This window comes from Malus domestica, chromosome 16 (genome assembly GCF_042453785.1).
Source record: "Malus domestica chromosome 16, GDT2T_hap1".
Lineage (NCBI taxonomy): Eukaryota > Viridiplantae > Streptophyta > Magnoliopsida > Rosales > Rosaceae > Malus > Malus domestica.
Window position 1 is genome coordinate 20,007,053 of NC_091676.1, and position 14,236 is coordinate 20,021,288.

The window sequence follows — 14,236 nt, forward strand, 5'->3', positions numbered from 1 at the left end:
TCATAACATTACACCACCCTTCGGAAACCGACGCCCACGGCAACCCTTACTATGGTGGCTTTCACTCTTAACGGCGGCGTACCCTTTGGTCGTCCCGTTAAGGTAGACCTTTCCAAGTCGCCCCCTCCGCAACGTCGAGAACCTAGGCTCTGATACCAATGTTAGGTACTCAAGTCCAAAGGAAAAGCCCAACCCAAAATACTAGTCCAATAGGTGGGAGGACCCTAAGGGCTTAAGAATCCCTACACCCCCATAAGTGTAGTTGATGTGGGATCATAACACGCGGGGAATCAGAAACAAGAGAGGCCCAATTGTCGGCGGTGAAATCAACAGAAGAATGAAGGTGGTTCGGGTTCGGGTACTCCACTAGCGGCTGACCAGATGAGTTCGTGCGAACAAAGATGGAGTTGTTATAGATGGCCTGTGAGAGTGAGATTACGATCCACCAGCAGGATTTAAATGCCTTTGCATCGGAAACCCTCCAGTCCCAAAGTCCAGCTTCTCACTTAACTCTTTGATTTACTCGATTTTTCAAAAATTACTTCAATTTAGGGTTTGTATCTAGGTTGTGTTTTTTCTCACAAACGACTTTAGGAAGACTCCTCCCTTTCTCCCTTTCCTCGCTTCACTTCAATTTAGGGCTCTATACCCTTTTCCAGCAGTCTTAAGCCTCGAATTAAAAAAATATTTTTTTTATTTTTTTTAATATTAATATTTTTTCACGGTTTATGAATATTAATATTAATAAATTAAGAATTTTTATCAATATTTTAATCCAATTAGACAAAGAGTGGACCCCACTCTTGCCACATCATCATTTAACAGCTAAATTGACAGAAAATTTAACGGAGGTCTGACATGCAACGCATTCATAAGTTGAGGTATGACATTGCAATGTTTAAAACATGAGGTATGCGATTGTGGTTCGACCTATAGTTGAGGTAGTTTTATGTAATTTATCCTTTTTTTTCTCTTCTTTTTCACAATTTGATGACAAGTGAAAAACCACTTGCCAATAGGAAATTTTAAAAAGGGTAGTGTTATTTACACACTCATTTTTACTTCTTACATACTCTCTTAATTTTTAGCTGTCGAATCAAATGAATTGAAGAAGATCAATACCAAAAATTAACAAGGAGTGTGGTAGGTACAAATGAGTGTGTGGATAACACCATCTTTTTGAAAATTGCCATTTTTAGCACGTCATGTTTTAAGAGTCGTTGTGAGCCAAAATGCTTCCTTAATTTTATCGTAATGGTTGACGAGAAATTTTTTAGTGTACCCAAAATATGGGGTACACCATATTTTAAGATACAAGTGGAGAGATACAGGGGTGACTTTCGGTTAGATCGGATGGGAAATAAGCATTCCAATGCCAATCTTAAAAAGTTTCGGAATCAAATATTAGTTCCAATATTGGAATATTGGATTATCAAAATTTATTGGAAATTCGGAATCAATTTTATCTCTGAATTTCAGAACATAATTCGGATCTCCTCAATTTTGCAAGACTTTGAAATTTTTTAAACTTTTATGTATCCACTATTTAATATTTATTCTAAATTTCTGCGATGTTTGTACATCTTTACTCGTTAGGCCTTCCACAAGACCATAGTAGGGCAGAAAAAGTGAGTGTCATTACCAATATATTGAAATCATCAAGGAATCACACTTCTAAGTGAACTGAAAATTTTGAACTCATAAGTTCACTATATCAAACTTATGAGTAGGGCTGGAAAAAATTCCCGAAATTCCAGATCCATACCGAACCCAAACCGAAATTATCCAAAAATTGCCCAAAATTTTCGGTTTGGTTATTATCCCGAACCGTCCAGTTCGGTTTGGTATTCGGTCTAGCATTTGTGGATTTCAGTTTTCCCAAACCGAACCGACTTTAGATAATTACCTCAAAAATGAGGCCGCAAGGATTCGAAGCCCTAATCTCCCCTTGGAGAATCATGGAACTTCACCACTGAGCCAACTCTTGATTTGTCAAATTATAATACAGAAAATATATTTATATGCTTAATAACTATTAGTTACTCATACTTTAACATTTTCATTAACCCTAGCCGCCTACCATTTCTCATTTATGCAATTTCATCTCTCTCCTCTCGATTTCAATTTTCAGAGCTGCATCTTCTCTCTCAAACTCTCTCTTTCTCTCAGTGGTTTTGCCACCAACACTTGACTCACTAGCTCTATCTCCTCTCATTTTACTCGCTTCTCTCTCGCTCGACTCTCCTTTCACTCGCTTCTCTCTCTCCACTCTCCTTTCAACCATATGGTATTACTTTTTGCAGGTTCTATCATGCCTTCCAAATTGTTCTACCAATTTAAAAGTAATTCATATTCTATTCCCTTAAAGAGTTGGAATTTATGGTGCAATTGCTGCAAACTGGGGGTTTGGGGGAAGCTTGGATATCTTGTTTTTGAATTAGGGCTCGAATTAGGGATTTACAAATTGGGGATTTGTCTTTGTTTTGGTTTGATTTGGGATCCCGAAATACTGAAATTTTTGTTTCAGTTTTGGTATTCATAATCTTGTCCCGAAAGAGTTTGGTTTGGGAATTGGTTTGTGCTTTTTAGTTCAGTATCCCATATCGAACCACTCCTACTCATGAGTGCGGTACCAATATATTAAACTCACACTAGTGTAATAGTAATGTTATAGAAATCAAACTTGGGGCATCTAATTCCTAGATAAGGTATCATATTCGCTTAAATCACTGTGAAAGGCCTTATGTGTGCGTATGACATAAAAACAAGTTAAAATAGTTAGTGTGATTGTACTCTTCATTTTTAATATGTAATAGTATGATTAAATAAATAAAATACGAAATAAACATATCTAAATATAACAATAAATGTGATAAAATAAGAATACGCATGGTTTCATTTATAGTACTAAGTTTGAGAAATTTTAGATCTAAATTTCAGAATTTCGGATTGAATAGGTACATTCCAGTTGCCATCCAAAATTGTTAGAATTTTTCAATAGGAAATGTTCGGACTTGGAACGAAAATTTTCGGTTCGGATTGAAAAAGAAGAAAAAAAAAACTCTTCTTCACTTATATTATGACACATGGTATATCGAACATAAACATTGAAAAAGTCTCTCCTGGATGACATTATTTGTTTTGTGTCTATGTTAGTCATATCATGCTCATGCTAGTTCAATTTGCTTCAACAAATAATATTTATGTGCCACATCAGCATATAGCAAATTTTTTTACAATATTACGATGGAAGGACCACATTGGTTGGAGACATCTATTCTAGGACTACATTTTTCGATTTTCAATTTCAGAGACTATCTTGATAGTGTTGGTCAATTTAGGGACCATTTGTGATAAAGAAAAACTTGTAGAACTCATTTATGTGCCACATCAACATATAACGGAATTTTTTTTTATAGAATTGTGACACAAGGACCACATTAATTTATGACACCTATTTTCAAGGATTACATTGATCGAATTTTAATTTTAGGAACCATCTTAATGGTGTGAGTCAATTTCAGAGATCATTTGCAATAAAAATCTGCAGTATATATAACAAAAGTGTGAAATCCAACATGTAAATGAGAGTCCACCAAACATGCCTCATACCACATGCCTTGATCAAAGATTTCAAGAACACTCTCACATCCAAACCACCTGACACATAGACCATGGCTCTCATCAAAGTGTTGACCGCACATCAATCTTATCACACACAGCTACTCTTTGTTACATGACTCGCATTTGGATCATCTCTTGAGCAGAGGGTACGAAGGCTGCTGACCAAGCAACAAGGATCGTTGGATCAAAGTTCAACGGTTACAAACAAAAAAGGTTCTCTAAAAATTATAATAATTATAACCATTGAAATTTGATCCAACGGTCTGTGTTGCTTGGTCAGCAGGATTCGGACCCTCTGCTCAGGAGAGGATCCAAATCCACATGACTCCTCCTCGTCTTATGAGAGTCAACACAACAGTGTGTATAATCTGAAGTGGCAACTCAAAGTACTGCGTTATGGAAATTTTGAGCATATCTCGAAGCCAGTGAAAACTGAGGCATGAAAGCTATTTTGACATCTTAACTAGGGGTGGAAAAAAATCCCAAAAATCCCGAACCAAACCGAAAAAATACCGATCCCAAACCGATTTTCCCAAAATTTTTTGTATGCTATCCCGAAAAAATACCGAAATTTCAGTATGGGAATCGGGATTGTCTTCTCAATATTTCGGTATTCCCATACCGAACCGAAATATATATTTTTAATTATTTTATATACACACACACACACACACACACACACAAATAATAATATATATAAATCATGTTGGCACAATAATGAAAAAATCATGTTACTTTATTTTTCATCCCTGCAACATAAAGATATGAAGGATTATGATATGTGTTATGTGTCATTCTATTTCATTGATAGGAGTCACCTTTACTGGAAGTAACACAAACACTAGTGTCAATGTTGTTGAAGAAAGTAGAGAACATAAACACCGGAAGTGTAATGAGTATTCCATAGAATCACAAAAAGGTATATAACTTCTGTAATAGGTTTGCCTTCTAGTGTATTCTTAAATGGTAAAACAACTCTATTCTATAGGTTATAAACTTATAAATGCATCACAGTACTAAAAAAGAAGATATCATATAAAACTTATCTGCGGTTGCACTGATGGTTGTTTATGAGTTTAATGTTGCCTACCGATATCATTTGATCAATTCATGCATTATTCCTTCTACCTCCTCAACTTCAAGCCAGGTAACTCATCAGGAGTATGAAGTTGAAACTAGTAATGGAAGAACAATCACGAAACGAAGGAAAACAAGAAGCACAACAATGTTTGAAATATGTACCTGATTATTTCAATGAAAATATAATAGTTATAGGAATTGGGAATACAGAATCACCAAAAGCCCAAAAATATTTCGGGATTCCCAATTGTCCCGAAATACCAAAACTATTTCGGGATTCTAAAAATTTTGGTTTGGAAACAGTCTTGAAATTGGAAATACCGAAAATTTCGGTTTGGGAATCGGAACTAAGGTTTTAGTTCAGTATCCCATACCGAACCACCCCTAATCTTAACCAACCCCTTCTTGTTCAACAGTCTCGCAGAATATTTCCAACTATGCAAGATTTTGACAGAAGATTTGCCTGCTCTACCGACTATTGATTGTAATGTAAAGAAAAGAAAATGCACTGTCTGAAGGGAGAATAAAAATAGTAATTGAGGACAAATGAACTAATTTTTTCAAGTAGATGAACTCTTGTATATATTATTTCTTGCAGACAAAAAAATGGATTGATTTTTACATTATTTTTAACTTTTCAAATATCTTTTATTATTGTTGACTGTCAGATAAATAAAACTAAAACGATAGACATTACTAAACATGAATCTGGATCGTCAACAAGGGCGTTCTAGTGCATTGTTGATTCTTATCCAAGACTAAATTAATGTGTAAGAACTCTTGTTCATCAATTTTCCTTTCATTTATTTAATCCAGCAGTTAGAAAAAAAAAAAAGTTGACTTTCTTACCTAATTATATTAACACCCTATGTGCATGATTGAGATATAATATTCATTATATTGTAGGTAAGTAGTAGGTTAATCTTCCAGACTGGAAAATTGTAGACATGATTAGGGAAAGAACCCCACAGCAACCATACACATAAGATAATAACAAAGCATATAGCTTCCTTGTACCAGCATTAGCATTATTGATCATCACACAGGAAGGCACTTCATCATATGATTGTTTGCAATTTGAATAAGGAGGACCCATGTATCTCTGCCAACTTAATCAATGGAAGGGACCTTCCCCCTTTTCACACGCTTTGTAATCTTTGGATTCTGCTTGTTGGTCTACACAAAGGGGGCCTCCCCCATCCTAAATTCCTCTTTCTTTCCACTAAAATAATTTGATTCTTGAGGTTGGTCTGTGTATCTCTATTAGCAACAATGAGCCTCCCAATTATTCAATTCAATTAGGTGGGAAAAGGTCTTTTGAAAAAATTAGAAAATATAAAGTGGTGATTCAGCAATGATGCCAATAATAATGTCTTCCAAGTCATCTGCAACACTTTGATCAGCGGGAATTTTTTTTGGATCTCTTCGAAATGTTGCCGTGAAATTTTTAACGTAACGTAGTATTATTAATACAAAAAAGTCCCAATGGGACAAAAAAGGAAAAAGATGGTAAAGTAAAGCTATGCTTTCAAATTTCAATTGAATGTGGCTATGTAACATTAACAAATCATGTAACCTCCCAATAGTACATCTAAAATTTCTATCTCACAAAAACACTAAAAATTGCAAAAGTCCAAACAAAAAATATGTCTTATGGCTCCAAATAAACAGGCAGAATTGCATTTCTAGATCCCCTACCATTGCCAAAAGAAAAGAAAGATCTTCTAACTCTACCATTACTGCAACCTTCAGTGGGACTGACCTCACTGACTTGCCTTTGCTGCTGCATTGCCGCTTGAACTGCCAAATAAAGCTGCCTATCAGCTGATGAGTCCATTGAGAAAGACCTCCTTATTGGTTGGATTAAAAACTGATCATCTTTCCCTCTGATATCAATGCATTCATCCCCCATGCTTGTAATCTTGTTGTGAAATTTTCTCTCAAATTTCTTGGGCAAAACTCTGTGTTCCAATTTCCTTGGTGAAGGACTAATAGATCTTACTGATAGTGATAACTCCCCGGAATTCGATCTTCCTTGTCTTCCAAGCATTGCATGATCCATCGTGTTATCGTTGCTCAATTCAATAACCACGTAGTCTTCATCGCCTCCACTGAGGCTACCTGCGTAAGGACTTGGATCTTGGGGCGAAGAGCTTGGAGCGACAGTTCGATCAAAAGGAAATCTGGGTGTGGTTGAAATGCTTGTTCTACAAAGTGGGCAATTGGCATTGCCTTGAAGCCAAACATCAATACAATCAATGTGGAAAACGTGGCTGCAATTCGGTATGATTCGAAGCTTCTCGTCTTCTTGAAACTCATTCAAGCAAACCGCACACTCGCAAAAGCTTCCCTCTCCCATTCCTATGTAATTTCCATCTTTCTTGAATTGCAACAATGGGATTGATCTGATCACTGCTTCGTCGAGCCCCCGGGTCTCTACACGGGGGGAGTAGACCATGAGCTGGTCTTCGTCCCGCCTATTGCGCGACAATGAGAATCGCCTGAGGATGTCGACACGGTGCCAGTTGAGGCAGCATTTGATAACAAAGATGTAGTAGCTGACGAGCAAGAAAGCTGTGGCTACAATTCCTATTCCGGCAACTGCTATAATGGGGAAGCTTGTGTCGGGATGGTGAATCGGAGTTCCAAAAATGGAGCTTCCTGGAGTTGTTGATGGAGGAAAAGCTTGTGACACATGGATCAAATAGCTTTTGCTTCCAAGATCCATGAAAAAAAATGAGGCTATGAACAATAAAATAAATGGGGTTTTTTCTTAAATCTTGAAACTTATACAGGAACAAAAAAAAAAAAAAAAAAAAATTCACCCTCGCACCTGATGTCCCCAGTTCAAAACCACTCCTCCAAGACAAGAAAAATACACAAAAAAAAAAAAAAAAAACATGAAACTCACAAGAAGTGAGATTTCCAAGGATCTAGAAAACCCATATTTTTTTCAGTTTTGAGTTGATGAAGGTTGGAAGGAAAGGTGGGTTTAAACTTTAAAGTAAAATGGAAGAATGAGCTAGAAGTAATGAAATGAGAGAAAAAGAGGAAAACCAGGTGGAAATAAATGATGAGGGACATGGAAGTAGCCTGCAATTCATTGAAAATGTGCTTTCTGCCCAACTTTTTCGTTTTAAGGTTGGGGAGACTCGGAGTTGAGAGGACTCAGACTGTGAGTTCTTACGCGTAGTTGGTGATTTTCTCTTGCCTTCCCACGAGAAGTTTGGCAAGAAAAAGGGGTGTGCTATCCACACACCCCAAATTACTTCCCACACATCCCTTGTTAATTTCTGTTCGTTGATCTTCTTCAATTCATCCGATCCGACGGCCGAAAATTAAAAGGATGTGTGAGAAGTAAAATGGGGTGTGTGGATATCACACCCCCAAGAAAAATTGCTTAAGTGTCTCGATATATGTACGTTATTATTTTAAAATTTATGTTACAGAAACGTATGGTACAGAGATACAATGTTATATATTAAAAGGTAATGCTAGGAAAATTAAATGCGTAATAAAATTTTGTAAATTAAATAACGTGAAAATTGATGATTGAACTATTACTTGAATGTTGATTAACGTGTTTATTTTTTATTGTTGACACATCATTTAATTTGTAAATTTAATCTACAAATTTAATATAACTAGCATTACTGTTAGGTTGTGTGGAAATGGACAGCTCTTCATCATGGCTGTGCATTTTATATATGCAAGAATTATTATTTGCTTGGTTTCGGAGCAACCCAAAATGTATTAAGATAAACCCATTAATCTTAAAGTACATTAGCACCAAACAAGTCAATAATGAGAGGATCATGCACTTCCTTCTACTTAATTGGCTTTGACACTTCGAAGTTTAGACATTTTTCAGTGATAGTCACACTGTCCTATGTGTTATTTATTTATTATACGTGTATAATTAGTTTCTTTTTGTAGTGCTTGTTATATCATGTGAAATAATAATATTACGTGACAGTTTGATGGACACATCACATATTATAATTTAAAATGAAAAATACTCGAATCCATATGTTATGAACTAGTTCTTATCGATTGCAAATCACAGGTTTAAATGTGTATATTAAAAATTGTTTTTTTTTTTTTTGGTAATTTCCATCAGCTATTTTTACTTGTGTATCTGATGGTGATTTGTAAAAAGAACCAAGTAGTGCCCATAAAAAGTTTCTCCACCGTGTGGATTAGTAATGATATTTTTAAACAAGATAAGAAAAGAAGGGAAAACCTTGACTTTCAACATGGTCGTCCATTCACAAGCATAATCAATCATAGAACAGAAAGTCTCACACCCACATGCAACCCACCCACCATTGAATTTCTTGACCAGAGAGGCCTTGGCCGTTTGATTAATCCAAGTAGGTAGATTCCAATGTCCCATATGTGTCAAAGTTTTGCATCCACATTGTATAATAGTGTTCCACCGGCTATACCAATTTCAAAATCTCTGTACCAAAAGTAGTATAGTAGCCTACACGTTTAGGGATAAATCCAGTAGGTCCCAATTCTAAAGCTATTTTTCATCGAGAAGTTAAATCCACGGAGTCCATACCAAGAACAGACGAAGAAAAAGAAAAAGAAAAAATAAAGAACCGACACCCCTCCATACTTGCAGTGTTGACAAAGATTTTATCATTTAAGTAGAATAGTAGCTCTGTTTTTTTTTTTTTTTTTTTTTTTCCAAAAGTGCTTCTTTGTAGTCAAAGGTTGAGGCTTCTGCTGAAGAAAAACTTCCCAAACTTGTTCTCCAAATTTTCCGAATAAGACCATCTTTTTGTTCTTATCAGGATCACGATCATCACTTAATGTTTTAAATAGAAATCTAAAAGCCAAAAGCTACGAGCTAAAATCTAAATGTCCATCTCTTTATTTAATCAGTTGTGGCCAGGAAGCATGTAATATTTCATGGTTGAATGAGTTGGATGACGGTTGATGAGTTCATATTATACTATATATTTTACCCTAATCTTAGTATTAATTTATTGGTTATTTTGGTAGAATTTTGATATTTTATTATATATTTTCAATGTAGGACATTCAATTTCCTCTTAAGAAAAATGTGATCAAACGGATATCAATTTTGGAGTGATTCTAATTGGAGGAAGTTCGTGAGTCTTTCAAGATGATTGTATCAAAATTCCAGAATTTTCTACTAAGCCGTTTGACCGTGGTGAAGAAAAGAAGGCCCAAAGCAACTTTTCCAGATTAACGTTTCTGGACGTTTTGGGTATTTTGGAGGTCAAAATGACATATTTTGAGGAAGACTCCTTTTGAGGATTTGTAGGGACGTTTCAATTTTTAAAAAGAGACCTTTTGGGACCAAATCAGAGTTGATTTGGTCGGTCAAAAGTCTGATTTTCTGAGAAGTCCGAATTTCAGTTTAAATAGGAAACCTTTTATTTTCTAGTTATATTATTCTATTATGTTTCCTAGTTTTTGGAATACCTTTTCTGTAACGCCTTGCCCCTGAAATACTTATTTTCGGCAAATAATTCTGATGATAAACCCAATTTAAACTCTTGTTTAATTTACTACCATTAATCACAATTTTTTACTTCAATTCCTTAATTCCTCACAAAACTATATCCATATTTTAATTATCAAAACACACAATTAAAATTATCAATTTAATCCCCAAATTTCTTCTATTAAAACAACTTCTCAACAAAAGATTAATTCTCGATTATTTAGGGCTGCATCTAACCTCTGTTAGACTGCCTACATATCCTTGAGTGGGATCAAACCCTTCGTAGTTCACCATTCATTCTTTTATCCATTTCCAAAAATATTCTAGTAATGGAAATATTCAACATTAGCTTTCACAATCGAATCACACCAAATGGGTACTATAACACCCCAGAAATTCTGTACAAAAACTATTCACGGTGATAGGCCTAACATAAAATCATGGTTAATTAATATTCTACTTACCACCATAAATCAAATTCGATCATTTCATGACAAATATATATATATATAATCACATTTAAATGGAAATCACATTTGTATAACCATTTCATATTCACAAACGATATTAATGTAAGAAATCAAGGTAATAACCATATCAAATAAATTCGAGTCACTCTCTAACCAATTTAGGCCCACAAGACTTCACTTAGTACCTCGTAGTACTAAATTTAATATTCAGAACGTTACAAGCCATGTTGACCTAAAGTCAACTCTCGAACAACAATAGGGTCCACAACCTTACGTAATTCGATCCGGAAGATCTGCCCATTGGATTTCGGATCTGTAACTTCCTAAGGTTTGCATTATGCTTATGGAACGATATACTAAATTCTCATCGTGATCCAATGGTCGGATCTCCACAAATTACTAGGATTAGGTGGCGGTCAACAATTTATTTCACAAACTTAGAAATCCAAGTCGGAAAGATCTGTAAGTTAGATTTCCAATCCGTTAGTTTCTAATATCCTCAAATATTACGTTCTATATTGCATTAGAGTTTGGTGACCATCCAACGGTCGGATCGTCAATTCAAATAATAATTAAGTAATGCACCTTACTGAAGCTAGGTTCATAATAATCAAATCACATACTATGTGTGTCAAATCTGAGATCAAGATATCAATTTAATGTAAAATAGCGTCAGTGGCCCACTGGCCACGCGTCGCTACAGGTTGGGGTCGGCCATCCTGACTCGCCGGAAAATTCAACTATTTCAAAAAATTACTAAATTTTACAGGCAAGTAGATCTCAGTGAGGGGAGAATTTTTCATACCTATGACTAAGTCAAATTTGGCCAGGAAAAGCTCTAATTTCCCTCGAACCTGCCAGATCCCTATAATTTGGGTGTTCTTCAATTCGACCAATCGGCAACACCATCGCCCCTAAAATTGTTTGGGCTTTGTTCCTGGCCTCAGGATTAGTGGTTTGATGATGGTGGTGGTCGACATTGCTTTCACGATCATCGGATTTCCGCCGTGGCACCCTCGGAATACACGGGTTCCGTTCTGCCCGAATTCAAGCTCAAACCCAATAAAATTTGGACGGAAATGGAAGAGGGGAAGGGGCTGATTGATTTGAGGGTGGTGGCGAGGTTTGTATTGCTAGAAAACCAACAGAAAATCGTCAGGAAGGTGGCACAACGGGTCGGGTCCAATGGTTATTCGGGTTAACCCGTTTCCCATTTTCTTTCTTCTCTCCCATCCCCTCCTTTCCTTTTTCCTGATTGGTCAATTCCCAATCCCCCTCTCTCCTTTCTCTCCATCCCTCTTCATCATAGCCACACACGTGGCGCTCCCATTGCTCCAGATATTTTGGAGCCTTCCAAATTAATGGCAAAATGACTATTTTGCCCTCAGCTTCAATCGTTAATAACTTCTTCGTTATAACTCCGTTTCACGAATGGTTGTCGCGCGCTCATAGGATCGTTCTCTATTCAATTATATCAAGAAATCCGATAAAATATATGAGGATAATACGTCCGCGTATAATTATGTTAAACCAACTAAGGCATTTTTGTTTTTTTCACTTATCGATAAATTTTACGACGTAAATTATAATAATTTCAGGAAACAAAACTATAAAAGTTCTCAATTCAATTTTTCATAACCATAAATCGATTTATTTTTTATTTTGTTAGAAATATGCCCTGAAAGTCAATCTTTGGAAGAAATCTTTCAGGACAAATGAATCGATGTATGGATGATTCTTATACATCAAATGGCAAAGACACGAATTAGGACTATCTCAATTAACGATATATGTCCTAAATAGTGTATCCATGGACAATGGTTCGATTGAAGAAGTAATCTAATGATGTTAGACTACAGAGACCTTCTTCACATAACCATTGTGTCCAAAAGGTTCCTGGTCGTTGGATTGTCGGAAGGATACTGACAATGCGTAGACCGGTACATACTATGTCTGCTTCAATTGGAAGGATGGAAAGTCTCATCCCATTCGTGTTGTGACACTAAGACAAGTATGTAGGTGCTCATTAGGGGAATGAGTTCACTGAACACAATCGAACGAGAGTACTTGCATGGAGGTCTACTCACATGTCAAGCAAGTAACTCTAATGGTTGGAAAGATGTAAGTAATCCTTAGACCTGAGGCATCGTCGTTGTCTTGTGGTTAAGTACTTAATCTTTGATTATGTCAAAGTCTCCCCATTCGAGGGTGTCCACGGCATAATTGGGGTTAAGCCACTTAGTCATGAAGGCAAGTGTATGCGCAACAAGGAATCTCTAATCCTCGATAAGAGAGGAAGAATACTCTAAGATATGATTCGGGAATCTTCGGCCGAAGTATCGAGCGTATTGAATGGAAAGCGTTCCTATACGACTCAAATGAATCATATATGAAGGAATAATCACATTAGGGGTTTGACATGATATATCCATACCCTAATGATGTGATTGAGAGTATTGTATTAGAGAAGGATTGAATTACATTGTAATTCCAACTAACTAGGTTCTTCGAATAAACTTCTACATTAACTTGGGTAGCTATGACATATGGTTAGATGTCACTCATAGCTTGTGAGTTCTTCTAGATGATTAAATGTAGTCGTCAAAGAAGAAAGGTGAATTAAAATGAAGTTTTAATTCACTAAGTGATTGAATTAAATATATGCAATTGGATTGATGCCAATCACCTCACTGCCTTGCTAATTAGAACCTAAAAGATTGTTCACCAAAACACTATTGTGGTGAGTAACTAATGGATGATGGAAACAATTAATTGGATTAATTATGTGTTGTGATTAATTTAGAAAAGTCTAAAGAAATCATAAAGGCAATAAAGATCGTTTTGGGCTTAAAGAAACGTTCGGGTTTAATTGGGCCCATTGGGCCTAAACCTATTGGGCTTTTATTCAAGCATTGGATGACTTGAAATAAATGAAAGCCCAAAGCCCAAACAACACAAAGAGGGCCGGCCATATTATGTGGGGAAGGAGAGATATTTAGTCAAGTGTTGACTAGGTTTTCTTTTATCTATATAAGGAACTTTATAGTGATAAAGTTCATTAGGGTTTTTTGAAGTGTTTAAACAACAAAGAGGCAAAAGAAAAAGCTCTCTAACACATCAAAGGGCCGGCCACCATTGGGGTGTTTTAGCTAACAATCTTTCACCCTTTTGGTTATTCCTTCATCCTTCTCACTACACTAGTAGGTGAGGATCTTTAGAGGTTTCCTACTTTGGAAACTTGAAGAGAACCTAGGAGCACTCATTCTTTCAAAGTGGAGGAGGCAAGGAAGGAAGCTAGGCTCAAGGAGTTCAAGGAACAAAGGGCTCGGAGGTGGTCCATCCTTGGTCTCAAGTCTAGATCAAGAGGTATAAGACTAAACCTTCACTTTGTTCTTTTCTCTAAAATTTTATTTGATGCATTATATGTAAACCTATGAACCTTGAAGGGGATTTGCATGACTATAGCTTTGATAATATGTTATAAATGCTTCCGCTGCTTTCGTATATCAAAATTGTTTTGGATATGCATGATAGTCATTTAGAAATCCCATACATGAATCTCATAGATTTCCCTTCAGAT

The 14,236-nt window shown here is 36.1% G+C and overlaps 1 protein-coding gene across 1 annotated transcript; it reads right to left on the reverse strand.

The window, feature by feature from the left end:
• Positions 1–6,214: 6,214 nt before the first annotated feature.
• Positions 6,215–7,932, reverse strand: LOC103452800 (RING-H2 finger protein ATL16-like). The gene has a single exon (XM_008392338.4). The coding sequence runs from the start codon at positions 7,430–7,432 to the stop codon at positions 6,356–6,358; it is 1,077 nt and encodes a 358-aa protein (XP_008390560.3). The 5' UTR covers positions 7,433–7,932; the 3' UTR covers positions 6,215–6,355.
• Positions 7,933–14,236: the final 6,304 nt, after the last annotated feature.

Excerpts from the sequence above, each read along its gene's own strand:
- LOC103452800 (XM_008392338.4), bottom strand. The coding sequence starts at position 7,432 with ATGGATCTTGGAAGCAAAAGCTATTTGATCCATGTGTCACAAGCTTTT.